The sequence below is a fragment of the Lepidochelys kempii genome, chromosome 20 (assembly GCF_965140265.1).
Source record: "Lepidochelys kempii isolate rLepKem1 chromosome 20, rLepKem1.hap2, whole genome shotgun sequence".
NCBI classification, from domain to species: domain Eukaryota; kingdom Metazoa; phylum Chordata; order Testudines; family Cheloniidae; genus Lepidochelys; species Lepidochelys kempii.
In genome coordinates this window covers 1,478,633-1,503,738 of record NC_133275.1, presented here as the reverse complement: position 1 = coordinate 1,503,738, position 25,106 = coordinate 1,478,633, and the positions used below count along the sequence as shown (strand labels likewise).

Genomic DNA, 25,106 nt, shown 5'->3' with positions numbered 1-25,106 from the left:
ATACACACCCTCCTCCCCCCGCCAGCCCAGCCCCCTCTCCTCCCTCCCGCCATACCCCCCCGACCAGCCCCACCCCATACACACCCTCCTCCCCCTGCCAGCCCAGCCCCCTCTCCTCCCTCCCCATAGCCATACCCCCCGAGCAGCCCCACCCCATACACACCCTCCTCCCCCCGCCAGCCCAGCTCCCCTCTCCTCCCTCCCCATAGCCATACCCCCCGACCAGCCCCACCCCATACACACCCTCCTCCCCCCGCCAGCCCAGCTCCCTCTCCCTCCCTCCCCATAGCCATACCCCCCGACCAGCCCCACCCCATACACACCCTCCTCCCCCCGCCAGCCCAGCCCCCTCTCCTCCCTCCCCATAGCCATTCCCCCCGACCAGCCCCACCCCATACACACCCTCCTCCCCCGCCAGCCCAGCCCCCTCTCCTCCCTCCCGCCATACCCCCCGACCAGCCCCACCCCATACACACCCTCCTCCCCCTGCCAGCCCAGCCCCCTCTCCTCCCTCCCGCCATACCCCCCGACCAGCCCCACCCCATACACACCCTCCTCCCCCCGCCAGCCCAGCCCCCTCTCCTCCCTCCCGCCATACCCCCCGACCAGCCCCACCCCATACACACCCTCCTCTCCCCTGCCAGCCCAGCCCCCTCTCCTCCCTCCCCATAGCCATACCCCCCGACCAGCCCCACCCCATACACACCCTCCTCCCCCGCCAGCCCAGCCCCCTCTCCTCCCTCCCGCCATACCCCCCGACCAGCCCCACCCCATACACACCCTCCTCCCCCTGCCAGCCCAGCCCCCTCTCCTCCCTCCCCATAGCCATACCCCCCGAGCAGCCCCCACCCCATACACACCCTCCTCCCCCCCGCCAGCCCAGCTCCCTCTCCTCCCTCCCCATAGCCATACCCCCCGACCAGCCCCACCCCATACACACCCTCCTCCCCCCGCCCAGCCCAGCTCCCTCTCCTCCCTCCCCATAGCCATACCCCCCGACCAGCCCCACCCCATACACACCCCTCCTCCCCCTGCCAGCCCAGCCCCCTCTCCTCCCTCCCGCCATACCCCCCGACCAGCCCCACCCCATACACACCCTCCTCCCCCTGCCAGCCCAGCCCCCTCTCCTCCCTCCCGCCATACCCCCCGACCAGCCCCACCCCATACACACCCTCCTCCCCCTGCCAGCCCAGCCCCCTCTCCTCCCTCCCCATAGCCATACCCCCCGACCAGCCCCCACCCCATACACACCCTCCTCCCCCCCGCCATACCCTCCCCCTGCCCCCTCTCCCCCTCCGCCTGTTGCCCTCCCTCCAAGGGGCTGGCTCCGGCTCCCTGACTGATGGGTCTCTCCTCCAATGGCCGTGGGGGCCTCCTGCTTCCCGTTTCGGGATTGGCGGCGGCTGGGCCAATGGCGCGGCGGGAGCGGGCGCTGGGCCGTTCTGGGCGCGGGCGAGGTAAGATGGCGGCGGCGCTTCCTTGTTGGGGGGACGGCGCGGGCACCCCCCGCAGGCAAAATGGCGGCGCCGTGGGGGTGGGGTTATCCGGTGAGGGGGCGGGGGGAACTGCCTGGGGGTCAGCCCGTGGGGGGGGGGCGAGGAGAGCCTGGGGGTCAGCCCGTGGGGGGAGGGGAGCGCCTAGGGGTCAGCCCGCGGGGAGGGGCGAGGAGAGCCTGGGGGTCAGCCCGTGGGGGGGGGGCGAGGAGAGCCTGGGGGTCAGCCCGTGGGGGGAGGGGAGCGCCTAGGGGTCAGCCCGTGGGGGGGGGGGCGAGGAGAGCCTGGGGGTCAGCCCGTGGGGGGGGGGGGGCGAGGAGAGCCTGGGGGTCAGCCCGTGGGGGGGGGGGGCGAGGAGAGCCTGGGGGTCAGCCCGTGGGGGGAGGGGAGCGCCTAGGGGTCAGCCCGCGGGGGGGGGCGAGGAGAGCCTGGGGGTCAGCCCGTGGGGGGAGGGGAGCGCCTTGGGGTCAGACCGCGGGGAGGGGCGAGGAGAGCCTGGGGGTCAGCCCGTGGGGGGAGGGGAGCGCCTAGGGGTCAGCCCGTGGGGGGGGGCGAGGAGAGCCTGGGGGTCAGCCCGTGGGGGGAGGGGAGCGCCTAGGGGTCAGCCCGTGGGGGGGGGCGAGGAGAGCCTGGGGGTCAGCCCGTGGGGGGGAGGGGAGCGCCTAGGGGTCAGCCCGTGGGGGGGGGGCGAGGAGAGCCTGCGGGTCAGCCCGTGGGGGGAGGGGAGCGCCTAGGGGTCAGCCCGCGGGGAGGGGCGAGGAGAGCCTGGGGGTCAGCCCGTGGGGGGAGGGGAGCGCCCGGGGGTCAGCCCGCGGGGAGGGGCGAGGAGAGCCTGGGGGTCAGCCCGTGGGGGGAGGGGAGCGCCTAGGGGTCAGCCCGTGGGGGGGGGGCGAGGAGAGCCTGGGGGTCAGCCCGTGGGGGGAGGGGAGCGCCTAGGGGTCAGCCCGCGGGGAGGGGCGAGGAGAGCCTGGGGGTCAGCCCGTGGGGGGAGGGGAGCGCCTAGGGGTCAGCCCGCGGGGAGGGGCGAGGAGAGCCTGGGGGTCAGCCCGTGGGGGGAGGGGAGCGCCTAGGGGTCAGCCCGTGGGGGGGGGGCGAGGAGAGCCTGGGGGTCAGCCCGTGGGGGGGAGGGGAGCGCCTAGGGGTCAGCCCCGCGGGGAGGGGCGAGGAGAGCCTGGGGGTCAGCCCGTGGGGGGAGGGGAGCGCCTAGGGGTCAGCCCGTGGGGGGGGGGGCGAGGAGAGCCTGGGGGTCAGCCCGTGGGGGGAGGGCGAGGAGAGCCTGGGGGTCAGCCCGTGGGGGGAGGGGAGCGCCTAGGGGTCAGCCCGCGGGGAGGGGCGAGGAGAGCCTGGGGGTCAGCCCGTGGGGGGAGGGGAGCGCCTAGGGGTCAGCCCGTGGGGGGGGGGGGCGAGGAGAGCCTGGGGGTCAGCCCGTGGGGGGAGGGGAGCGCCTAGGGGTCAGCCCGTGGGGGGGGGGGCGAGGAGAGCCTGGGGGTCAGCCCGTGGGGGGAGGGGAGCGCCTAGGGGTCAGCCCGTGGGGGGGGGGCGAGGAGAGCCTGGGGGTCAGCCCGTGGGGGGAGGGGAGCGCCTAGGGGTCAGCCCGCGGGGAGGGGCGAGGAGAGCCTGGGGGTCAGCCCGTGGGGGGAGGGGAGCGCCTAGGGGTCAGCCCGCGGGGAGGGGCGAGTAGAGCCTGGGGGTCAGCCCGTGGGGGGAGGGGAGCGCCTAGGGGTCAGCCCGCGGGGAGGGGCGAGGAGAGCCTGGGGGTCAGCCCGTGGGGGGAGGGGAGCGCCTAGGGGTCAGCCCGCGGGCAGGGGCGAGGAGAGCCTGGGGGTCAGCCCGTGGGGGGAGGGGAGCGCCTAGGGGTCAGCCCGCGGGGAGGGGCGAGGAGAGCCTGGGGGTCAGCCCGTGGGGGGAGGGGAGCGCCTAGGGGTCAGCCCGCGGGGAGGGGCGAGGAGAGCCTGGGGGTCAGCCCGCTGGGGGTGGGGGAGGGCGTCACCCTGCGGGGGTCAGCCTGGGGGTCAGCCCGTGGGGGGCGGGGGGAGCCTCAGGCTGGGGTCTCCCTCCCCCAGTGGGTGTTTTGCAGTCCTCTCCCCATAGCCCTCCCCTCGTGGGGTGGGAAGCTCTCGGGGGCAGGGGCCCAGCGCCAAGCCCCTGGCTCTGAGTGGGGCCCTGAGCCCACAGCAGAGTATGGGGAGGGGGGCTGGTTCTCTGGGGCAGGGGTTGGGAGAGCCCCCTAGAGGGGGGGTGGCTGGAGAACCGACCTTCTTCCACGTGTTTCCCCGACCCGTAAGAGGAGGCCCTTAGTCATGCACAAAACGCCCCTGCACCCAAATGGCAAAGGGTTTGCGTTGGGTCCCGCCGTCTTCCCCGTCCTCAACGGGCATGCAGGGGAAGTGAGCTGCAAAGTGACCCGGGATGCCATGAAGCTCAAACCTCCCAATAAAGAGCAAATTAAACCAAGGCTGTGGGAAGAATTCCCTCATGCCGCTCTCTCTTGTGCTGCTGGGCTGTCTCGTTTTGTGCCATGACACCCTCTGCAGAGTACAGGGGTTTCTACTGAAACACTGACAAATAATTTGGTCCTATTTCCCTTTGGTGATGGTAGCAGGGGCTGCTCAGTTATACTAGCGTCTGGAGGTTGCTCCAGCTCTAACAATTAGCTGTGTGTATCTGTTGCAAGTTTTGGTATGAACAGAATTCGGATCCATGTCTTGCCATCAAGTCGGGGGCGTCTTACCCCTGTGCCAAGGCCCCAGGAACCCTTATCATGTGCCTTCGCTCACCGTCAGTGTTCCCAGCCTCGGCTGGAAGGGCAAGAGTTCTGCATTAAGCACATCCTTGAAGACAGGAATGCTCCCTTCAAACAATGCAGCTACGTCTCCACTAAGAATGGGAAGAGGTGTCCAAATGCTGCTCCCAAAGCTGAGAAGAAGGATGGGTAGGTACCCGCCACATCATGTTACCTCTCTCTCAAGCTAGTAGAATTAAAGTGACCTGGAGGGAGTATCTTGTCATGTGAAGGATCTGTCCAGTGGCTAAGGCACAGTGCTAGGAGCTCTGAGTTTTATTCCTAGTTAGACTGCTTTCTCACTGTGTGACCTTGAGGAAGTCACTTTGCCTTTCTGAGTCTCCCTTTAGCTGTCTGCAAAGTGAGAACAGTAATCTGTCTGGCAGAGGGATTAAGAGTTAATTGATGCTTATCAAGTGATTTGAGATCCTTGGGTGAAAGGTGCTGGAGAACTTGTAGTGTTTATTGATGTGTTTGTTTCCTGGTGCTGGCGTCACTGCAACAAAACTTTCTCTTCAGTGGGCATAGCACCAGCGCTGAACTATCTACACCCTCACAGAGATTTGTGTTCCCGGATCTTGGAGTGGGTCCTTGGGAGATAAAGATGATCAGTCCTATGCATGTGGGCCTCTCTGCATGGACATTAAAAATCCTGTGTCAGTTTTTTGAAAGAGTGAGGGCTTGCCCCCATATCCTTCTCCCAAAAATCCCTACCCTCATGTCACTGCTGGGCCACGTGGCTGCCACCTCTATGCCAGAGGTAACTGCATTTCAGTGGTTGTGCATGTGATTTGTAAATCACATGGTGTCCTTTGGTAGTATAGGAACTATACAAATGACGGTCAGAGTTGCTTGAATTTATCATTGGTGTCAGAGGAGTGGAGTGAAGACTCCTCCTTTTCCAAGCCAAGTGTCACTGAACATGTCTCACTCTATTTGCCTTGCTGGTTGGAAGCTATGAATTCCCTAAGCCATACAGCATTTTGTTTTGTCCCCTCAGTGTGTCGTTCTGTGCTGAACATGCCCGCAGGAACGCGCTGGCACATCAAGCCCAGATGAAGAAATCCAACCCCGGACCCATGGGTGAGACTCTTCTTTGCCAGCTGAGCTCTTATGCAAAGATGGAGCTGGGCTCCCAGACTGCAGAGAGCAGCCGCAGTGAAGCTAGTCGAATTCTAGGTGAGAGCTTTGAATGAAATGCACAAGAAAAAATAATTTTGGGGAAGCCTCCTTCTCTGGAGCTAAAATACGAGAGGAACCAGCAATAAAGTCACGCAATTTAATCCTGGAAAGGGAACAATCCCAAGGAATCTGTGGTAAAAACATGATATCCTACAAGAGAGAGACTTTGCTTAGTGATCTGATCACTGGACCTGGATCCATGATCTCCTGTGTGACCAAAGTTGAGTCGCTTCACCTTTCTGAACTTAGGTTTTCCCCTCCTGTAAAACATGGGGCAATACATCAGAGTGAAGTAGTGAAATTTAATTAATAAACATCTGTTGAAGTGCTCCTCCTATTATCCTATGAGATGAATCCCCTTACTTCTCCAGCTTGCAGGTTCTGTGCCCTAGTACAGTGGTTCTCAACCTTTCCAGAGTACTGTATCCCTTGCAGGAGTCTGATTTGTCTTGCGTACCCCCGGGTTTCACCTCACTTAAAAATGACTTGCTTACAAACTCAGACAAAAGCCCTGGCTGGGATGATTTAGTTGGGGATTGGTCCTGCTTTGAGCAGGGGGTTGGACTAGATGACCTCCTGAGGTCCCTTCCAACCCGGATATTCTATGACATTAAAATACAAAAAGTGTCACACTGTTACTGAACAATTGCTTATGTTCTAATTTTTACCATACAAAATAAAATGTTTATAAAATAAATCAATTGGAATATAAATATTGTGCTTACATTTCAGTGTATGGTATACAGAGCAGTATAAACAAGTCATTGGCTGTATGAAATTGTAGTTTGTACTGACTTCCTTAGTGCTTTTTATGTAGCCTGTTGTAAAACTAGGCAAATATCTAGATGAGTTGATGTACCCCCTGGAAGACCTCTGCATACCCCTGGTTGAGAACCACTTCCCTAGTAAATGGACACAACCTAGCTACAGGCGGTGCAGCTTCTGTCCTGCGGGATCAGCTCAGCAAGGAGCAAGCCGGCAATTTTCAGGTTTCTTGGTAGGGGAGATAAGAATTCCATGCATCCGATGAAGTGAGCTGTAGCTCACGAAAGCTTATGCTCAAATAAATTGGTTAGTCTCTAAGGTGCCGCAAGTCCTCCTTTTCTTTTTGCGAATACAGACTAACACGGCTGTTACTCTGAAACCATGAGAACTGTGTATTTTGACAGCCCAGATCTAATTGGTGACTTTCCTGTTCAAACCCTGGAGCTTACCTATGCTTTTTGGGGGTTGGGACATCTGTGATGTGACCTGTTTGTCTCTTGAAGAGCTTGGTTGTCTCCCCTCCTGCTGCCGGACTCCTGGCAGGTTCTTGGCTGTGCTGTGCTTGAGTGACAGCAGCCTGGAAGTGGGGCTGAGTGGCCTGCCTCTGTAATGGGCTTCTTTCCTTTCAGACGAGGACAGCTGGAGCGATGGAGAACAAGAACCCGTGACAGTGGATCAGACGTGGCGAGGGGACCCTGATAGTGAAGCTGAAAGCATCGACAGTGATCAGGAGGACCCTCTGAAGTAAGACATGTTGTGAATGCCTGTCAGTTGTGTAGAATGGGGAGCTTGCTGCCGCAGGATAGTAAGAATAATTTAGATCCTTGTTAAAAGACAATTCTAGGAAAATAAACAGCATCTTCAGTAATGCTACAGCTAAAAATTGCAAATGTTGTTTCTCGTGAGTTACACCACATGCTGATCTCCAGATAGGGTCAGGAAGAAACTCTTCCTCTGAGGTATGGATGAAAAGAAGCTGTTGCCTTTTTTTTGTGTGAAGTATCTGCTGTTAGCCCTCATCGAAGAGTGAGTACTGGGTTAGATGGGCCATTATTGGTCTGTTCTAGTCTGGCCTCTTTTGAAATATGTGAAGCCAGTGTGATGTTCAGTATTGTGTAGGATGCAGAAGAAAATCCTGCATTGCTCCAGTGTGACCAGGTCAGTCTTGTATATCTCTAGAATGTAACCACCTCCACTCGCTGCCTTTAGATTTGTATGCACTGGCTGGCTTGCAGGTCTCACTTATTGGTTAGATAGCTTCTCCCTGCCAGGTGTGCTGCTCTAGGCTACCTCTTATCTGGTGGTATCTCAAGGCGATTGGCGAATGTCCGTAAAGCTCATGGCTTACTGTCCCTCACTTACTTGTGACCTATTGAATTTGGGTTCTGTTAACAGACATGCTGGCGTGTACACAGCTGAGGAGGTGGCGCTGATCATGCGTGAGAAGCTGATCCGTTTGCAGTCATTGTACATAGACCAGTTCAAACGACTCCAGCACCTCCTGAAAGAGAAGAAGCGTCGATACTTGCACAGCCGTAAGGGGGAGCATGAAGCCTTAGGCAAGTACTGGTCTAGGAAGCCACAGCTTTGTATTCCTGTGGCCACAGGGCATGTATAAGCCACACACAGACCTTTATGTTTCTTAGGGGTGATTTCAGTTCTTCAATTTGCCTGAGGGTGATGGTATTTGTTTGTGGTTGGCCAAGTGTTTGAAGATTGGTCTCATGGTGAGTATGAAGGTTGCCCGATTTATTGCTCTTTAACATTTGCAGTGTTGTGAGGAAACAAGCCTGCAAAACCTGAATTTTGAGAGAAAAATTATTTTCTGTATGGGATTTCTTGTTTTCTTTTTTAATAAACAAAATGTTAGGGTGTGTAAGTCCTTGTCTACACTAGAAAAGATTTGCTGGCATTGCTGTACCGGCAAACACTCCTCGTGTACATGCAGCTTATATTATACCCATTTAGTAGGCAAAATAAGCTACGCCAGCCAAAGCTCTTGATGCTGATATAACTGTGTCTGCACTGAGGTTTTTGCTGGTACAGAAATGCCATAAAAAATCATGCCCCAAACTGACATTGCTATACCGCAAAAGTTCCTCATGTAGACCTAGCCTCAGCGTGGGGGCTGAGGACTGGCAGAGGGGCCATGATCGGCACAGAGGGCTTTGACCAGTGCTGCAGCTTCCTCAGTCTCGCTTAGAAAACCTTTCCCTATGAATCGGCAGGAGCCTAGACGCTCAGATGCTCTGAGCACAGGGATGAAGAGGACGAAGCGACAGTTGAAGCTCTCTCCATTGGGCAGATAATGTGCTAAATGTATGAGATGCAGTTATTTCCCTGACCAGCTCCACTCTCTAGGCCCTCTGTCTGTCTCCATCCCTGCTTTTTACATTCCAGGCTGATGGCATGCTCTGTGGCGCACCCACCCCTAAGTCCATCCCATGGCCTTCGCTTTCCCTGATGGATTTCTTCTTCCAGACTTTGTTTAACTTCACATGCGTACACGGTTATACTTGTAAAAACCATACATACAAAATGTAAACTGATAAAACTTATGTGCTTATCGTTTTCAAAAAGAAAATGGAGTGGGGAGAAGCAGGGGTGGCAGTGGGTCATCCCAAGGATGGCAGGAGAGGCACTTGCCTCTTGCCGATTTCCTGCGGTCTAGAAGATGATCTTTGGAGGCAGTTGTTTTTATAGTTCAGCTAGTGAAAGGTTGCGTCCTGTAGCTGGCTGTGCTGCAGAGCCACACGAAGAATGCCTTCACTGTCCTCATCTCTGTGGGTAACGTATCCTGCAAAAATACAGTATGCGGCCCCTTCTCTGACAAAAATAATAGGCTATTCTGTGCAGCAGTGTTTTATAAAATATTTTATAAATCGGTAACTTGGTGAAAAAGTCCATGATGAACAGTCAGGTAAATGCAAAGTTATGAACATTCACGTCACAACATTTGCACATTAATAAACTTTTAAAATAGACCATGTAGTCAGCTTTGGAATAATCTGTAAGCCAAGTCAAATTGCAATTCTAATTGCAGGAATTCATATATTATAGTCCAAATACAGGTTTGACCCATCAAGAGTTTCAAAAAGGGAGGAGTCCTTTAAGAATGCTTACAGACTAACCAGTTTACTTAAAGATTCCTTCTTTGCCCCTTGGGGTAAGTGGGATGAGCTTGCTGGAGGCTGCACTGTGCTGTTCAGACCTTACCAAAAGGCTTAGTCCCTGCTCTAACTGCAGAGCTCAACACCACCAGAATGTGGAGCTGTTCAATACCTCTCTCAGCAAGGAGTTGGCAGTTGGAGGCCTTCCATAGCCAGCTAAATGGGCTGGCTCCCTGCATAGGAAATCCATCCCCAGTCTTGCTTAGTAGCGGACAGTGGAGTCCTCTGTAAACAGAGGAGTTTCGTTTAATCGGACTAGGGCGCTGCAGCAGTCTGGGCAGTGTTGTGTGATGCTGATTCCCTGTGGTCTGTGTCTCCAGGGAGCAGCCTTCTGACGGGCCCAGAGGGGCTTCTGGCCAAGGAGCGTGAGAACCTGAAGCAACTGAAGTGTCTCCGACGCTATCGGCAGCGTTACGGCGTGGAGGCCCTGCTGCACCGCCAGCTGAAGGAGCGTCGGATGCTGGCGACCGAGGGTGTGGCCCAGCAGGTACTTCATGCTGTAGACACAGGGAGGTCTGATCTCAGGCCTGTTGGAGTTCCAGACTCGCTTGGCTCCCAGGTCTCTTCTCCCTCCCCTCCTCATGGGGATCACTCCAGCAAGTTCCGTGTAGGTCCAGCCCTGCCAGAGTTTCCATTGTAAAGCCCTGTCTTTGGGGATATGTACATCAGCCATAAATACTCACCCCTGGCAGATGCATGGCATATGAAACCTCAGCCAGTGAATATGGAGTTCCGTTGGGCCTGCTTTTATTAAAGGGACAGGAGCAGTTATAGTGTAGGCCCAAAATGTAGATCTGGAGAATGTTTCCCTTTAAAGAAAGGGGGGTGGGCGAGAGGCTGATATGAGTAGGAATAGGTTTTCATCACTTGTCATTAAATGGAAGTTCTTTTTTTGTTGGAGCAGAGAGAGCTAAATATTCCTTGGGAGCCCAAATGTAGCCACCTTGTGTTGTGCAGGAGAAGCCAAATTGAAATTGACTGATGCAGTTGTTTCTGTATGGGCGGGGGGAAGCTACCTAAATGTCTGAATGAAATTAGAGGATGGGACTGATTTTAAACTCCCCTAGGCAGGGGGTTCAGCCCTTCCATGATGACACCTCCCTCCCCCCATCAAAAATAGCAAACTGGGAATGGCTAAGAATCCATGTGCTAAGGCAAGAAAGTTCAGTATCTGCCCTGAAAATGTGGGCTGCTTCAGAAGCTGAACACTCTCTGACAATAAAGTCACAAAAAGCTGACATCCCCATGGCGGACCGTCGCTCTAATAGCTGAATGTGAGAGTCCTGCCAAGTGGCAAGTCTCTCTCCAGTCAGCAGGTGGGCAGTCCTGTGTGGCTCTGATCCCTTCTCTTGGGCTCCTCTACAGGCACACACCACTCGTTCCAGCCAGCGGTGCTTGGCCTTTGTTGATGACGTTCGATGCTCCAGTCAGTCTCTCCCCATGACCAGACACTGCCTCACTCGTATCCTTCTGTCCTCCCGTCTGTAGTGAGCTGCACATGTGACTCCGCTCCTGCAGCGTGAGGTGTACTGGGGTGACAGCTGTTTTGATCCTCGTTTCTGTTGGCCCTGAATCAAGGCCATCGGTTTGCTGTAGCTGTTGGTTTCAAGCAGGAGCCCAGAGGAATGCCTTCCCGTGGTCTGTTGGCTGTTCCAGAGTCTCAGAAGGGAACAGCCAATTCAGTTGGAAGCAACAAGCGAACCATGGAAGCTTACAGGACAGCCACAGGCTAATTTCCAGCTGTGTTAAACTAAGATAGAAGTAAATTGTTCTTTAACTCATAATGTAATCCTTGAAGAATCCTGGCTGTGGATGCTGATAAACATCTAGAACGAGGAAGTATTGGGTGGAGCCTTTTGTGAGTTAAGAATAAATCTTAGCTCCCCTGGGAATTGTCATGGGTCCCTAGATCTGCCTTGTCTTACTTGGATTCCCCGCGGGGGGGTGCTATTTATTTAGTGCACATCCACACTGACCAGTGAGTCTCATACTGTCTCTGTGGCATGTTTGTCAGTGACTTCAGAGCGAGTCTGCTTGGCTTACAGATAAAACAGTGGGCCAGCCCTGCAGGTTCCCACTGGGTTCTTTCCAGCTTCTAGATCCCCGCAGTAACAAGCCACATTCTGCCCCTGGTTACACCTGTGCAGCCCCCATTGGCTGTAGGAGCTTACACTGAGGTAACTAGAGGTGGAATTCGGTGCTGCATTCAGAGCTTAGTTTTAGCAGTTGTTGCTGATGTGAGTCAGAGTAAACTCCAGCTCCCTCTCCCAGAGTCATGTTGGCTGAGTGGGGCTGGCAGCAGAGGAAATTATGAACTTTGTTTTGTTACTAAAGTCAGCAGATCTGAGTCTGGTTACACAAAGGGAACAGGTGTGTGTGGCAGGAAATGGCCATTGTTTCTCCAGAATAAATGCTCTTAAAATGGCTTAACCCAAGAGACATTTGCAGCTGGCTAGCTTAGAGCGGTGCAGGCAATGAAAGGACTGTATAAAAAATGTCTTCTCTTATGTCTGACTCGTGTCTGCTATTTACTGACACAAACAAGATTTTACTTTGGTCAGCCCTGCTGAGCTGATAGAGTTATAGGAGAACCATGTGTAATCTGTTCTGCTTTGTGCATTGTTGATAGACTCCTTGGCTCTGTTTGGTTTTCAGGGAACTAGATTGTTGGTAATGATGTGTGAAACAGACAGAACCCATCTGGATTCTCCTGTTCCAAGTGGGGTTGGTGAGTTTGATAAATCATGTTTTGATCTGTAAACTAAGCACTTGATCTGGAGTCACTAAGAGAGATTAAAATCCGGAGCCCCACCCTGCTGTTTATACAGAGCCTCTTTTCAGATGGCATCTGCCCTTGAGCATCTGATAAACCTAGGCTCCTCTGGTGCAGGCTTAGTACTGGTTCCTTTAGTTTGAATTACTAGCTTCTTTAAGTCTGACTGGGAATCCTGTCTGCGTATTAAGAGGTTCCTCGGTGTGCGTGTGTGGAGGATTTAAGAGGAAATGGTCATCTTGAAATCTGATCAACTTAAAAAAATGAGCTAAAAGCTCTTTCAGGTCCTTCATCTGTGTTGGAGTTCCCTGCCAGTTTGTGGTTTTACAATCACTGTGTTTTCAGTGTTTTTCTCTCCTTTGATGCCTTGCATAAAAAGGGAAACTGTGAAAGTAACTATGCACAAAGACTTAGTAACGAGTTATCTTTGCGTGACTTGACTTTGTGGGTGAGTCTGACTTGAGACACCTTAAACAAGCCCGATTTGTCCAAGAGTGCTGAGTGCCCAGTCTCTGAAAATCCATTTAAAGTGCTTTAAGTTAAGTACCCAAGTCACTAGTCATTTGGGTTGGAGTGCTGTCATTCACAAAGTGAACAAACTGGGGGAGAAATTGCTCTAATTTTTCATTTACACAGAACTTCCGAGATTACTGTAACAGTAAAAGGCCACAGGTTACCGATGGGGTGTGATTTTACATTTGGCAGGGTTCCTTTAAGTGGTCTTCAAACAGGAAGTCAGTTTGTCATATTCAGCAGGGGATTGTTCTTGTTCTAGTTTTGATAGTGAGCGAGTGGCAGTCCCCAGCTACTGTCTGCTGCTGGACAGCCTTAGAAGTAGGATGCCATTGGAGCTATGGTCTGTTTGTGATTAAAGGCAGGAAATCCCATTTATGCTATTGGCAGGAATAGTTTTTCCTCTAGGCACTTTTAGGTACGGAAGGGATGAAAATCCGGAACTAAATTCCTAGGTTTGGAAAAAGCTGTGTGCACACTGATATAAACACGGAGCTCCCTGCTGCATGGTAGATGTGAAGGTTTGTGCAGATACTTATGATTTATTTGCAGTGGCCCATTACATTGCATTCGTAATGCTGCCCATCTGAGGGTCTGGGTGGGAGTGCTTTACAAGCATTCAGCTAAGTCTCGTAACCCCCTCTTCCTCCTACCAAGGTGTCAGTATTATCCCCATTTTACAACTGGGGCACACGCAATTGACCAAGGTCACTGAGCAACTGGGGACTAGATCCCTGGTCTCTTGAGTCTATGCTTCGGCCTCTGCTTTGTGTCCCAGGACAAGACACCTTTCGGTAGCTGGTTTCTCTGCCAGGCTCTCTACATTCCCCTTGACTGCATCTTCCCAGATATTTGTCAGGATACCAATCAGACATTGTTTAAGCTGTGCCAAGGGTCGGAGGAAGTGTCCTGCGACAAGCCGGTTCCTGTAAGCCTCTCTGAGTGTCCCTGCTGCCCGCTTCATCTCCAGCTACCACCCCAGATGTACGTACCTGAGCAGGTGCTGTCCGTTCCCGAGGAGCTGGACGCTGCCCCCATGGATCTGTACTTGAGCACTGCTGAGCTCCAGCCCTCCGAGAGCTTACCCCTGGAGTTCAGCGACGTAAGTTGGAGCAGCCACTTGATGCGCAGTAGTGCGGTGTGCAGGCATGGTGTCCTCCAGTGAACGGAGGAAGAGCATTGCTGTCATCATTACGCAGGCTAAAGCCATGTTAAAATATTATGTGGGGGAGGGGTGGGGATATAAAGCAACAGATCCCAATGCCTTTACAAACCACACAACCAGGTATCACTGAGAAGCAGCCATCCCTAGGGTAGAGAGCCCGCAGTGCTCTGTGTGACATTGGGGTGTACGGGTAGCTAAGGCAGACCCCCTACCCTTAGGAAAAGAACTCTGGGATCTTTAACCTCCACACACAACAAGCAGGATCTCTGGTTTTGAGGGACTCGGAATACAGTGCCTAGGTGTCATGGTACCTGTGGTGGTACAGGTTTGCCTGCTCATCTGAGCTGTTTTCAGAGTAACAGCCGTGTTAGTCTGTATTCGCAAAAAGAAAAGGAGGACTTGTGGCACCGTAGAGACTAACCAATTTATTTGAGCATGAGCTTTCGTGAGCTACAGCTCACTTCATCGGATGCATACTGTGGAAACTGCAGAAGACATTATATACACAGAGACCTGTTATACTGAAACTGGATAAGGTTCAGAAAAGGGCAACAAAAGTGATGAGAGGTATGGAACGGCTTCCGTATGAGGAAAGACTGGGACTTTTCAGCTTGGAAAAGAGACGACTAGGGAGATGTCAAGTTGCAGTGGGGGAGGTTTAGATTGGATATTAGGAAAAACTTTTTCACTAAGAGGGTGGTGAAACACTGGAATGCGTTACCTAGGGAGGTGGTAGAATCTCCTTCCTTAGAGGTTTTTAAGGTCAGGCTTGACAAAGCCCTGGCTGGGATGATTTAACTGGGAATTGGTCCTGCTTTGAGCAGGGGGTTGGACTAGATGACCTTCTGGGGTCCCTTCCAACCCTGATATTCTATGATTCTATGATCTATGATTCTATGATCTATGATTCTATGTGATAGAGGTCTATAAAACCATGACAGGTGTGGAGAAAGTAAATAAGGAAGTGTTATTTACTCCTCCTCATAACACAAGAACTAGAGGTCACCAAATGAAATTAACAGGCAGCAGGTTTAAAACCAGAGGAAGTATTTTTTCACACAACACACAGTCAGCCTGTGGAACTCTTTACCAGAGGATGTTGTGAAGGCAAAACTGTAACAGGGTTCAGAAAAGAACGAGATAAGTTCATGGAGGCTAGGTCCATCAATGGCTATTAGCCAGGCTGGGCAGGAATGGTGTCCCTAGCCTCCGTTTGCCAGAAGCTGGGAATGGGCGACGGGATGGATCACTTGATTCCCTGTTCTGTTCTGTTCATTCCCTCGGGGACCGTCGGCAGACAGGATACTGGACTAGATGGATCTTGGGTCTGACCCAGTATGGCCGTTCTTACGTTATAAGCAGGCACAGTGGGGTGAGCTGAGTCTAGAGTTTAAGCATCTCCTGCCACTTGCCTAGGGTGACCAGATAGCAAGTATGATAAATTGGGACTGGAGGGGTGCCCTTGGTGCCTGTATAAGACAAAGCCCCCAGTATCAGGACGGTCACGATACTGTTGGGACATTTGGTCACCCTGCACTTGCCCTTCGCCAGTACCTCAATCAATTCTGTGTTTTTGTTTCTAGTCATTGAAGAAAGAACCATCTCGTATGAGGTGTGAGAATTCAGAGGGTTTGGGAAATGTTTGTTTTGGTGGGGTTTTAACCTGATTGCTCCTTTGCAACTGCTAGTCTATTTAAATCCATATTTAGGGGCTTTTTTTAAAAGCGGCTTTTTGCATCTATCCCATAAAGGATGCACAAGGGTTTTAATCCCTGGATTACTGGGATGTCCTGCATGCGGGTTAAGCCTCCATGTTGAAAAATCCTAATGAAATGTATTTAAACAAAGCCATTGCAGGTGCTCTGAACTATCTTCTGAAGGAGACATTTCTTGCTTTATAAATTAGATATTACCAAACTCTCCACACACTTCATCCCAAAACAGACCTTTGGTACCAACTTAAAAATAGCCGGACAGGAATGCTGAGAGAGCCTCCTTTAGCCGTAGGGGCCCTAGAAGCCATGGTATTAATATAGCCATGTGGCCCCGGTCCAGTGACTCGAAAGCCCTTGAGCGCTGAAGCTGCTTGTTAGGAACCTAGATCAGCTGTGGCTGCCATAAAGGCATGAGCTGACGCCCATTAAAGTCAATGAAGCCTTTCCATTGACTGCCGTGGGCATTGGGTCAGGGCCTCCGTTTTCTTTGCCCTGGGGTTTGAATGTTCACATGGCAGAAATGGCATGCTGCTGCGTGCAAGAACAGTCTTTGGGGGAAGAATTTTGTCAGGCCAGAAACGTGTTGGAGCTGGAGCTGTTCTCTTGGCCTGTGCAGGATGTTAATGGCTGTTCAGACAGGAATTCAGGAGCCTTATCTCTGCTTCTGGCCGTACTCTAAGCTGGGCCTGGCTGTTTGCTGGAAAAAAGTGGCCTGCTTTGGAACAGCCCTAGAGCATGTGTGATTCTCCATGCTATTGAGATAAGCATGGGTCTGCCTTGCTAGAAGCACACAAGTGATCAGAGTCCTAGGGCCTCTCGTCCTGGGATTCATTCGGTTAGAGGGATCCCGGAGGGAACCTTTCCACGGTCCTTCTTGAGAGGACTCAGAGTTTTGTCAGCATCCAGATATGCAGAGCCTCTGCATTTTATCTAGTGTAACGTTATCCTGTTAACGCGCTCCTCTGCAGTCACCAACATTCCACCCTCCAAAGCCAAAACAAATACCCTCCCCTAACAATAGCCTCCGACCAGTCCTGGCCTCCCGTGTCAACATTATCATCAGGAGGCACAGCGGCAATGTATTTGTGAGCATGGCAGAGTGGAGGAATAAAACAGAGGAGTGGGTAGATAGTTAGTTTGTCCGGGTCCCCAGAGAGGGCTCTGCTGGAGTGTGATCATTTGTGTGGAGCCTGTGAGGCGCCTGAGAGATTGAAATTAGATCCTCACCCAGACCTATTGCCCCCACCCCTTAGTTGGGTTGTTGTCCCTTCTTGGTCATCCCGTTTGTGGGACAATGGTAGGTCATGCAGGGCTACAGGTCTCTGCGTCCTCAGACTTGTCTTCAGTGGAAGTCCATCCCAGATTGTAATGCTGCTAGGGAGAGGCAGATTTCTTTAGTGGCTCAGAGTGCTGTACCCAGAATTCCAAATCCTTGGTTATCAAAGAAGGGAAGCCCCAGACCGGCCGGTTTTTCTTCACGCTGGCATGGTTTGGAGGAAGAAAGAAACTAATCTGACAGCAAGTCTAGAATTCCTGGTGTCCCAGTGCCCACTGCTGACTTCCTCCCTCGTGCTTAGAACAGGGCTGAACCATGTGGGCATTGGGGGGGAAGCTTGCCCTGCCACTGTCTTTGCCTGCCCTGGGGTCAGAGGATTTGGTCTTCAAGGCCAACAGTCACCACCTTCCACCCTTAAAGGCCTCTAATAACATGGCCAAGTAGGGAGGAAGATCCTGAGGAGCTGGAATAGGATTGTCCCTGCTTCCCCTGCCCTCCATGTGAAGCTGTGTTTTCTAGCAGCCTGGTGGACTTAGGACCTACTCCAGATGGTAGCAGGGACTGCCTGGGCTCTGCCCCCTTTGGAGTCTCCCAGGACTTTCAGACTTGGTGAGCCCCTGCAGCAGAGCTCTGGGTGCCCAGCACTTCTAAACTCAGGCCCATGGTCTTTGCCCTTTGATGTAAGTGGGTAATGTGGAGAAGGGGCCCAAATCTCACCTCTGTAGTCCACTCAGCCCCTTGAAGCCTGCTGGCGGGTGTTTTCTCTTGCAGGACTTAGATGTGGTGGGAGATAGCATGCAGTGTCCCCCTTCCCCTCTGCTCTTTGACTCCTCCGGGGCCCTGGAAGATCAGGCGATCAAAGATATTGCTGAGGCTGCTGTAGACATACTGGCCCGTGAAGAACCTCCTCAGCCAGGCATCCCGACCCAGGCCACCCAGCTGGACAGAGGGAGCTCTTCTGGCCAAGCCACCTTGCCAACTATGGAGTCTCATGCAGAGCCACCTGCCCAGGTAGAGCCGGGGATGCGCCTGGGGCTTCCAGCCATGAAGCAGTAGCAGGAAAGCTCCCAATCTGGGTAGTATTTCCCCTCCAGAACTCTGTAAGGAGTTGGACGAAGGGGGAGTTGCTCCCTTTTTACGAGCTACCAGGTCAGCTCTGTATTGGCGAAAGCTCCATGCGGCTGCTCTCCCGTGGAAAGCCAGCCATGGCCCCACTCTGCCCAGCCATATCACGCCCTGGTGTGGATGATCGCATGTTTCCGGGCATTAGCTGATTGCCTGCAAGGGTCAGGAAGGAACCTTTCCCCTATATGCCTCACTACACAGCTGAGCTGGTGCACTATTTGTGTGTGTGTGGAGTGGGGGCAGACAGGTTACATCTCTGTCTGAGGTATTGAGGTGTGGTCTGCACTGAAGGCCGGGTACCCGGCCAGTGGCCTGAGCTGTTGCAGAAAGTCCTGTCTCTCCGGTGTGATTCCAAAGGAACGTTTACTCCATCGCTGTCTCTCTCGTTACTACCTTGCTCCTCCCAGGCATCGAACACCCTCTCCCTCGCTGGTGCGGCTCAGCCAGGAGATTGCTATGAGGTTGGCCTTTTCTCTGGAGGTGGCCGCTGGGAGCCCTTTTCCCTTCCCTCCGATTGCTGGAGAGGGCTGGATGCTGCTGCTTCCACAGCTGAAAGGGGTCTCTGGAAAGCAGCGACCTTCCCCTTCTTCCAGGAGCTGAGCAAGCTGCTCCTAGCTCTTACCAGCCTGGGGCACTAGGGCCTAAGCTTGGGATTCAAGCTGGCAGGTCTGAAATGCCCCAGCAGCAGGCCCTGAATCAAGGCCATCGGTTTGCTGTAGCCGTTGGTTTCAAGCAGGCGCCCAGAGGAATGCCTTCCCATGGTCTGCTGGCTGTTCCAGAGCCTCTTGCGGGGATCGGCCAATTCAGTTGGAAGTAACAGTCTGCAAATGGAGGTCTCCACCAGGAGGGGGGAGGGCTGGACTGGAATCGCTCTGGAGCTCCCACCCTACTCTGGCCAGCAGCTGTCCTGGCTGCAGCGCCTTGTGGCTTCTGTGCTGAATGCTACTCGTGTGCATATGCGTGAAATCCTTCCGCTTGGAACCGCGAGCCAGGACCTAACTCGGTCAGGTGCTGGGCTTGTGACTGTGGATTTTCTGTCTTTAACAGAGTCGCCTGCAGACTGGGGTGGGCGGGCCTGGACCAGAGGAAGACAGGAAGCTGGCAGAAGCTGCAGCCTCCACCCAGTCACATGGAACACTGGCAGCAGCCAATGGGAATCCGGAACCAGCCTCCATCAGCTGATAAGATCTCGGATTGGAATCCTTTTTCTTGATGAAAGTCTTGTCCGCCCTGAAAGGGACCTGAGCATGAAATACATGTGGTTGGCGGAGTATGGTAACCCAACACTTCACCTTTCCACCCGAGAATTGCGGCCAAATGAGTGAAACCAGGGAATGGTGAAATGTCTGGCCAGAAGCTCATGTGACAGGTTCCAGTTGGTTGCTTTCCTGCCAGTCCCTCCCGCTCTTTCAGTTCTGGTTCCTTTTGGTGAAGCCTGCCAAAAGCACAGCTGGCTAGTGAGACTGTGTGTCATTCCCAGTCAGGGTAGAAGAGACGTAGAAAGGGTAGGCGGCTCGTGGGACGCACGCTCAGTTAGTGAAGTTGTGATGTATCCATGGAGAGGGGTAAATGAGCCAAACTGAAAGAGTTTTCCCAGGTGGGGACTGAACATTCTGTAGTCAGCCTGTCAGGGATGCATGCGCTAGGCAGAGGCTTGGCTTGTTCAGACTGTAGCACCGTGTACTAAAGCAAGATTCTGTCCTAACTGTACCCAGTTCATTCTAGTGTGCAACGGCTGTCATTCCTCTGGCATTGTACGCCTGAAATTTGACTCCTCACTCTAGCTTTAACTGATGGATGAGCCCGTAGGGTGCTAATCGTGTGTAAAATAACAGTATATAAATGTGCTGTACAAAGTTTCCAACTTGTAATCAGAACAGGGAAATTTCCATCCCCCCCCCAACAAAAAACAGACAATAAAGAAATCAGAAGAAAATGACTGTCCATGTTCTGGGGGGTTGTCGCCTCCTGCCTCTGCTGCCACAAAGTGCAGCGAGATTCTCCTGTGAAAGGAGAAAGGTAAAATGGCTTGTAACGCTGTCTGGAATTAGGGGCTTCATTTAAATTCGGGTGGCGAGTGTTGAAGAAAAAGGGAAACTCCCCCATTCTCTGGGGCTGCATACGTAAAGCAGAGCATGAGCGCTAAGAGCAGATGTTCCTGCGGACCTGGGATACTGTCGCTAGTCTGGGAGCAGTTTCATTGTTCGTAAATACTCTGCATGCACAAAAGATCTTCAGGGGGGAGGAAAAGAGGGGGGATCATAACTGAAGGAAACGCCCTCTGCCTGGAGGAAGTACAACTTTACGTCATCTTGGCCCCTGTGTAACTTGAGAGCAGCCAAAGGAGAGAGACTGCAAGGGCACAGCATCCTCTGTGTCGGAACCGTGGGACGTAGGCCTCTGGGGAGTTTGTGGAATGAAAACCATGTGGCTGCAAACCTCCTGAGTCTTTCCATGTCCAGTAAAAATACACACGGTCATGTTTCACTCAGTCTTACAATGTGAAACCCCAAAAGATCTGCTGTTGCTCTGTGGTTTGGTGAGAGCGGCGCCTGCGTAGCCCTGCTATGGGGCAGGGGCTGCCAGACTTTCCCATTACAAATCCCCTATTTTTAGGGCTTCCTAGCTCTGCGCACGAGGCCTTGGCCTGGGAGCCAGGGCTGGAGTTGTTTGTGTAATTTAACCACAGAAGCAACTCCTCAGTTAGAGGAATGGTGAGGTTCAACCCGTTCCAGGCTTTGATTTGATTTGTGTTTATTGAATTGTTGCTTCTAGCAGTCCCAAAGCCCCCTGCAAGTCCTGTGTACGTCCTGCTGGGCTAGAGCCTGGCTCCCTGCCATGCATGGCTGGGTTTTGCACATTAGCAACTAAGGCTGCCCCTTCCTGCAAACGGCATAGCCATAGTGCCGACTCCCAGTTCGCTCAGTGGAGCCCGTGTGCAAGACGGAGCCCTGGTCCTGCCAGTGAGGGCAGCCAAATCCCCTGGTGAGTGAGCCCTGTACAGAACAGCAAGGATGCTGCATGGCAACCCCGAGTCTCAGGCCTGGATCTTGCGAACAGTCCCGGGGGTAGGGTCTGCTTGGCAGCACATGTGCTGTCTGTTCTTTCGGTGAGCGCGGCAGCCTGCTGTCTTGTTTCGAAAGGCTGGGTGCTTGCTTGCCCTTGGGCGAGATGTGCAAAGGGAGCTTGGGTTTCCATGGGCTCAGGCATTTAAACGCAGCAACACTTGTGCATCCCCTTGAACGTTTTCCTTTCCCTCTTCTCCCCCTCCCTCTGCTGTGCTCACTGACCAGAGGTACCTCGCCCTGAGGAGCGGTACAAAGCAGATTCAGTAGCATCCATCTGTTGTAATCATTCTGTGGATGCTGTTCTCTGATTTCCACTGTGCTCAGGAGAATTCATTTGCTCACAGCTGACATTACTGCTCCTGGCCTTGCCAATGGACCGGGCTTAGGGTATTTATTAGGTCCCAGCAGCCCCCGTTAGAGCCCAGGCCCCTGTTGGGCTAGGCACTCTACACCCAGAACACAACGTGGTCCCTGCCCTAAGGAGCTGTCGGTCTCCGTGGGGTGGGGATGCTGTGCAGTGCCTATTCGGGCCCCCAGGGAGTTTTCCCACCCCCCCATGCTGGCAAAGGGCCAGCGAGGCAGGGCAGCCCATAGCCGTAACAACGTTCCATGTTGCTCGTCGACTCCACCAACCTCCTGCAGCATTTCCAGGGACTCCCCAGAAGCAGCGTGCGCTGGGAGGGCAGGCGCCTGTGGGTAGGATGGGTGTGGAGGGAGCAGGGGGCTGCTGGCCAGACATGTTGCCCTTTCTTGGTGCCCATCTGCCCTATTTAGGGGCTGCTGCCCTGAAGCCCATCTGCTTTGTGAAGAATTTTGGCGGAACCCAGGGGTCCTGACTCTCCCCCTCTGCCAAGCTGCTAGAGGCCACTCCTGGAGCAAGGGATGGACCCCAGACAACCTGCCCGTTGCACAGCTGGAGGGAGCATGGATTCTAGGAGGAGCTGGGCATGGTTGGGGAGCAGGCTGTGGAAGGGAGGGTGCCTGAGCTGCCGGAGGAAGGAGCCGGGTCAGGAGCGTCCATGGGGAGGCACTTGCAGGGTGAGTGGAGTGAACTGGCCATGCCCTTGATGTATGGTTGCCCAGAGGCTTCTCTCCTGGCCCATTATTAGCAGTCTGGAGAGCTGGGGGTGGGGTGGAGCGGAGCCCCCCTCCAGCGAAGAGCAGCCTGAGCTGCCGGCTTGCTGAAGGGCACCTCGGCCTTCTCGCTCCTGGTGGAGGCTCCAGCCAACCTGTCACATGAGCTTCACAAGTCATGGCTAGTTCTGCCTCCCAGCACCGTGTGAGCTAGAGAAGGCTGTTCCCAGACTGTTTCCACAGCCCTCACCACCACCTTGATTTCAGCAGAGCTCCATGCATGTAAAGACCTGACTGCACAGATCCAGGGTCTCACCTGTCTGCCAAGCACTAAAATGCAGCCACCTCTGGGATGGAACATGGCAGCTGTTCAACAGCACATGGCAACATTAGAGAAGCATAGAAGGGGAAGGGAAGTAGCACCTCGTGGGGAAAGGGTGAGGCAGAATGTAGCTGCCCAAGTGAGAATTTGGCCAGATTCTGGACCTAGCACCTCTTGAACAGCCCAGTTTGGTTGGGACTGTAGTTCTGTCTCATGAATGATGGCAGGCTTGCCGCACCTTCTCCCAGGCTGGAGCAATGGGCTCAGCGCTGGTTCTGAGGGGCCCATCCTGAGCGAGCTCCAGCACCAAGCGTTGCTCAGAGCTGTCCCGCTCCTGAGCTGACTCTCCTTAGCTTGTGAAACCCAGGTGCCCCTAGTTCCTTTAGCAGGCCGTGCACTAGCCCCTAACCCCAGGGCCTTCTGCCCACAGGGCCTCTGCACCTGGGACCATCTCCCCTCTGGCCTACTGAACCCTCAAAACAGGGGCTTTCGTCTGGGCCACGTAGCATGGGGGTGATGGGTGCATCTTGCAGATGACCCACAGAAGTCTCGATGTGTGTTTGCCCCACCTGGTGGCCTGCTGCCTGGTCACCTGCCTGGTTGCCAGCTCCTCTGCACCAGAGGCTTGGTGAGCTGGAGGGGGAAAGGCCAGCGGTATGAAATCTGCCAACACACGGGCACGTTGGGCTCTTTGGGACAGGAGGTGGCAGAGAAGGGAAACTTACCAGCTGGTTACAGGAGGGGACGTGCATTGTACCTGCCAGCATCCTGGCCACGTCTTCCTGCTGCGCCTGGCAAAGGTGAGACGTCTCCTGGCGCTGCCAGCAGGCCCCTGAGACGGAGTCTTTGTCTAGGGGCCTTGCAGCTACTTGGCAGCACCAGAGCCAGTTTCCTTTGCTGGGCTCGTCGGTGAACAGTGCTGGCATTGTGATGGGGCAGGGAGGTGACTGGCTCCGCTTATGGGCCTCAGAGGGGTAAATCTGACACAGATGTCAGAGATCAGAGCGGCATGAAGCAGCCTGGTTTGGTCTGCGCATGCTGGAGCCAGAGCTGGGAGCCATTAAGACACCTCCAGTGGGCACGGAACAGACAGAAAAGTTCACTACAGGGCTGTGGGTGGGAGGGGGGTTAACAGGGGACAGGGAGAGGAGCCCCGGGGGTCAGCGTGCTGGTGCCACGGGCTGGAATGAAGCCGGGTGGCGGAGGGGATGCATGGGCTGGGATGCTGTGGGTGGATGGGGCACTGGGGCGACGGGGCCCTGCCTGGCTGTGGGAGGTGCCCGGGAGCTGGCGGCTGAATGGGGGGTGCCGGCAGGCCCCCGGGTGGTGTAGCAGAGGGGATGTGGCCCACCTTGGCACAGGCGAACCACCTCCGAATAGTCTCCGAATAGCCCCCCCCCCCCCGGAGCAGAGTGGAAGCAACCTGCCCCCAAAGGGTCCCCTCTGCCCCTCGGCTGGGCGCTGGCTGCACCCTGTGCTGTGTGACCCCCCTCCCAGGCAGGCTAGATGGGGCCAGCGGTCTGGGCTCCGCTGCCCCCGGGGATCAGCGGCTGAGGCCCTGGAGCGCTTAGCAAAGGCCCCTGGCCCCAGGGCGCAGCCGCTGCCTTGGAACCCCCATGGCCGTCTGTCCCCCTTTGGGGCCGGCCCCCCCAGCCTCCTGCCCCGGGTTTCGAACCAGCGCAGCCCGGGCTGCCGCGGGCTCCCAAATGGGAAACATCTGGCGGGGAGCGCGGCTGGACCCGGCGCCGATTGGCTGCGGCGGGTCAGGCGGGGGGGGGCCCCCCCAGCAGTGACATCACGTCGCCTTCCACCCGGAGTGGCCTCCGCAGGCAGGAGTCCGGGCTGAGCCCGTCTTCGGAGCGCGGCCTCGGGCCCGGCCGTGCGCCCCCGGCCGTGCCGCTGGGTGAGTCCTGCAGCGAGCTCCGGGCTCGCGTACCCGGGGCAGCCGTGCGCGGGGGGGGCGGCTGCGGACCGGATCCCCCCCCGCCCCGCACCTCCCGGTGCAAATCCGGAGCCGCTCCGTGCAGCGGGCGCGCTGCGCCCTGAAGTCTCCAGCGAAGTTGTCCGGCCGCGTGCGCTGGGGGCCTGGGGGGGTTAAAAATACAACTTTAAGCTGCGTCTGCGTGTTCCGGGCTGGGGCGGAAGCTCTGCGCCCCGCCCCCCCCGCCTCGGACAGACCCTCGGGGACCGGGGCCCCCTTTGCGCAGCGCGGCCATTGCCCGCAGCAGTGGCCCTGGGGACTGGGGGGGCCTGGCGCGTGTCCCCCGGGGCTGCGGCTCCCTAGTCCTGCAGAGAGGAGGAATTCCTCGGGGGTCGTAGCTCGGAGCCCCCTTCCCAGCTCCTCCTGCTCCTCCGTCTCAAGCTGCCTGCCGGGCCCCTGGGTCGGGATTGGGGCCCTTCGGAGGCTGGGTTTGGGGGGGTGAGGATGCCAGGTTGGCCTGCAGTGCGGGGGCTCAGCCTTACCCCGCCCGGACTCTGGAGCATGTGGTCTGACCGCTGTCCGGAGCCCTGCTGGCAGCCAGCAGCCTGGGCCAGTCAGGCCACCCTGTTTGTGCCAGGGACAAAGGCCACCCCTGCGCTGCAGGGTTACGTAACCCCCCCTAGAGCAACCCTCTCCGCTGCCAGAGACCCCGCCGCGATAGATAGGAGGACAGGTAGGGTGGAGGGTACGGCCCGGGAGCCG

At 55.3% G+C, this 25,106-nt stretch overlaps 2 protein-coding genes and 2 non-coding genes across 7 annotated transcripts in view; all 4 read left to right on the top strand.

Annotated features, from left to right (window-relative positions):
• Positions 1-1,358: 1,358 nt before the first annotated feature.
• Positions 1,359-19,895, top strand: KANSL2 (KAT8 regulatory NSL complex subunit 2). 3 transcript variants are annotated; one of them, XM_073318133.1, is made up of 10 exons: positions 1,359-1,457; positions 4,168-4,425; positions 5,276-5,454; positions 6,852-6,966; positions 7,618-7,781; positions 9,713-9,879; positions 10,758-10,854; positions 13,527-13,780; positions 17,606-17,845; positions 19,007-19,895. In XM_073318133.1, exons 2-10 carry the CDS (start codon positions 4,175-4,177, stop codon positions 19,139-19,141), a joined length of 1,602 nt encoding a protein of 533 aa, XP_073174234.1. In that variant the 5' UTR covers positions 1,359-1,457; positions 4,168-4,174; the 3' UTR covers positions 19,142-19,895. The 3 variants fall into 3 exon arrangements, with proteins under 3 accessions (XP_073174234.1, XP_073174235.1, XP_073174236.1); XM_073318134.1 differs by lacking the exon at positions 1,359-1,457 and adding an exon at positions 1,470-1,547; XM_073318135.1 differs by lacking the exons at positions 1,359-1,457; positions 17,606-17,845 and having other exon boundaries at positions 3,593-4,425.
• Positions 10,955-11,090, top strand: LOC140901146 (small nucleolar RNA SNORA2/SNORA34 family). Its single transcript, XR_012155780.1, has one exon. It is a non-coding gene; the product is annotated as a small nucleolar RNA SNORA2/SNORA34 family (small nucleolar RNA).
• LOC140901147 (small nucleolar RNA SNORA2/SNORA34 family) lies at positions 18,645-18,781 on the top strand. Its single transcript, XR_012155781.1, has one exon. It is a non-coding gene; the product is annotated as a small nucleolar RNA SNORA2/SNORA34 family (small nucleolar RNA).
• A 4,329-nt stretch (positions 19,896-24,224) lies between the features above and the next one.
• The window catches only part of NCKAP5L (NCK associated protein 5 like), a 28,007-nt gene continuing 27,125 nt past the window's right edge, over positions 24,225-25,106 (top strand). For both annotated transcript variants that reach the window (XM_073318760.1, XM_073318758.1), the window contains exon 1: positions 24,225-24,326. The gene's annotated coding sequence lies outside the window, so the exon portion shown is untranslated. The remainder of the gene's footprint in view (positions 24,327-25,106) is intronic.

Coding starts and splice junctions, on each gene's coding strand:
- KANSL2 (XM_073318133.1), top strand. CDS start 4,175: ATGAACAGAATTCGGATCCATGTCTTGCCATCAAGTCGGGGGCGTCTT. Junction 13,781..17,605: donor TACCCCTGGAGTTCAGCGAC/GTAAGTTGGAGC, acceptor TTTCTCTTGCAG/GACTTAGATGTGGTGGGAGA. Junction 17,846..19,006: donor ATGCAGAGCCACCTGCCCAG/GTAGAGCCGGGG, acceptor TGTCTTTAACAG/AGTCGCCTGCAGACTGGGGT.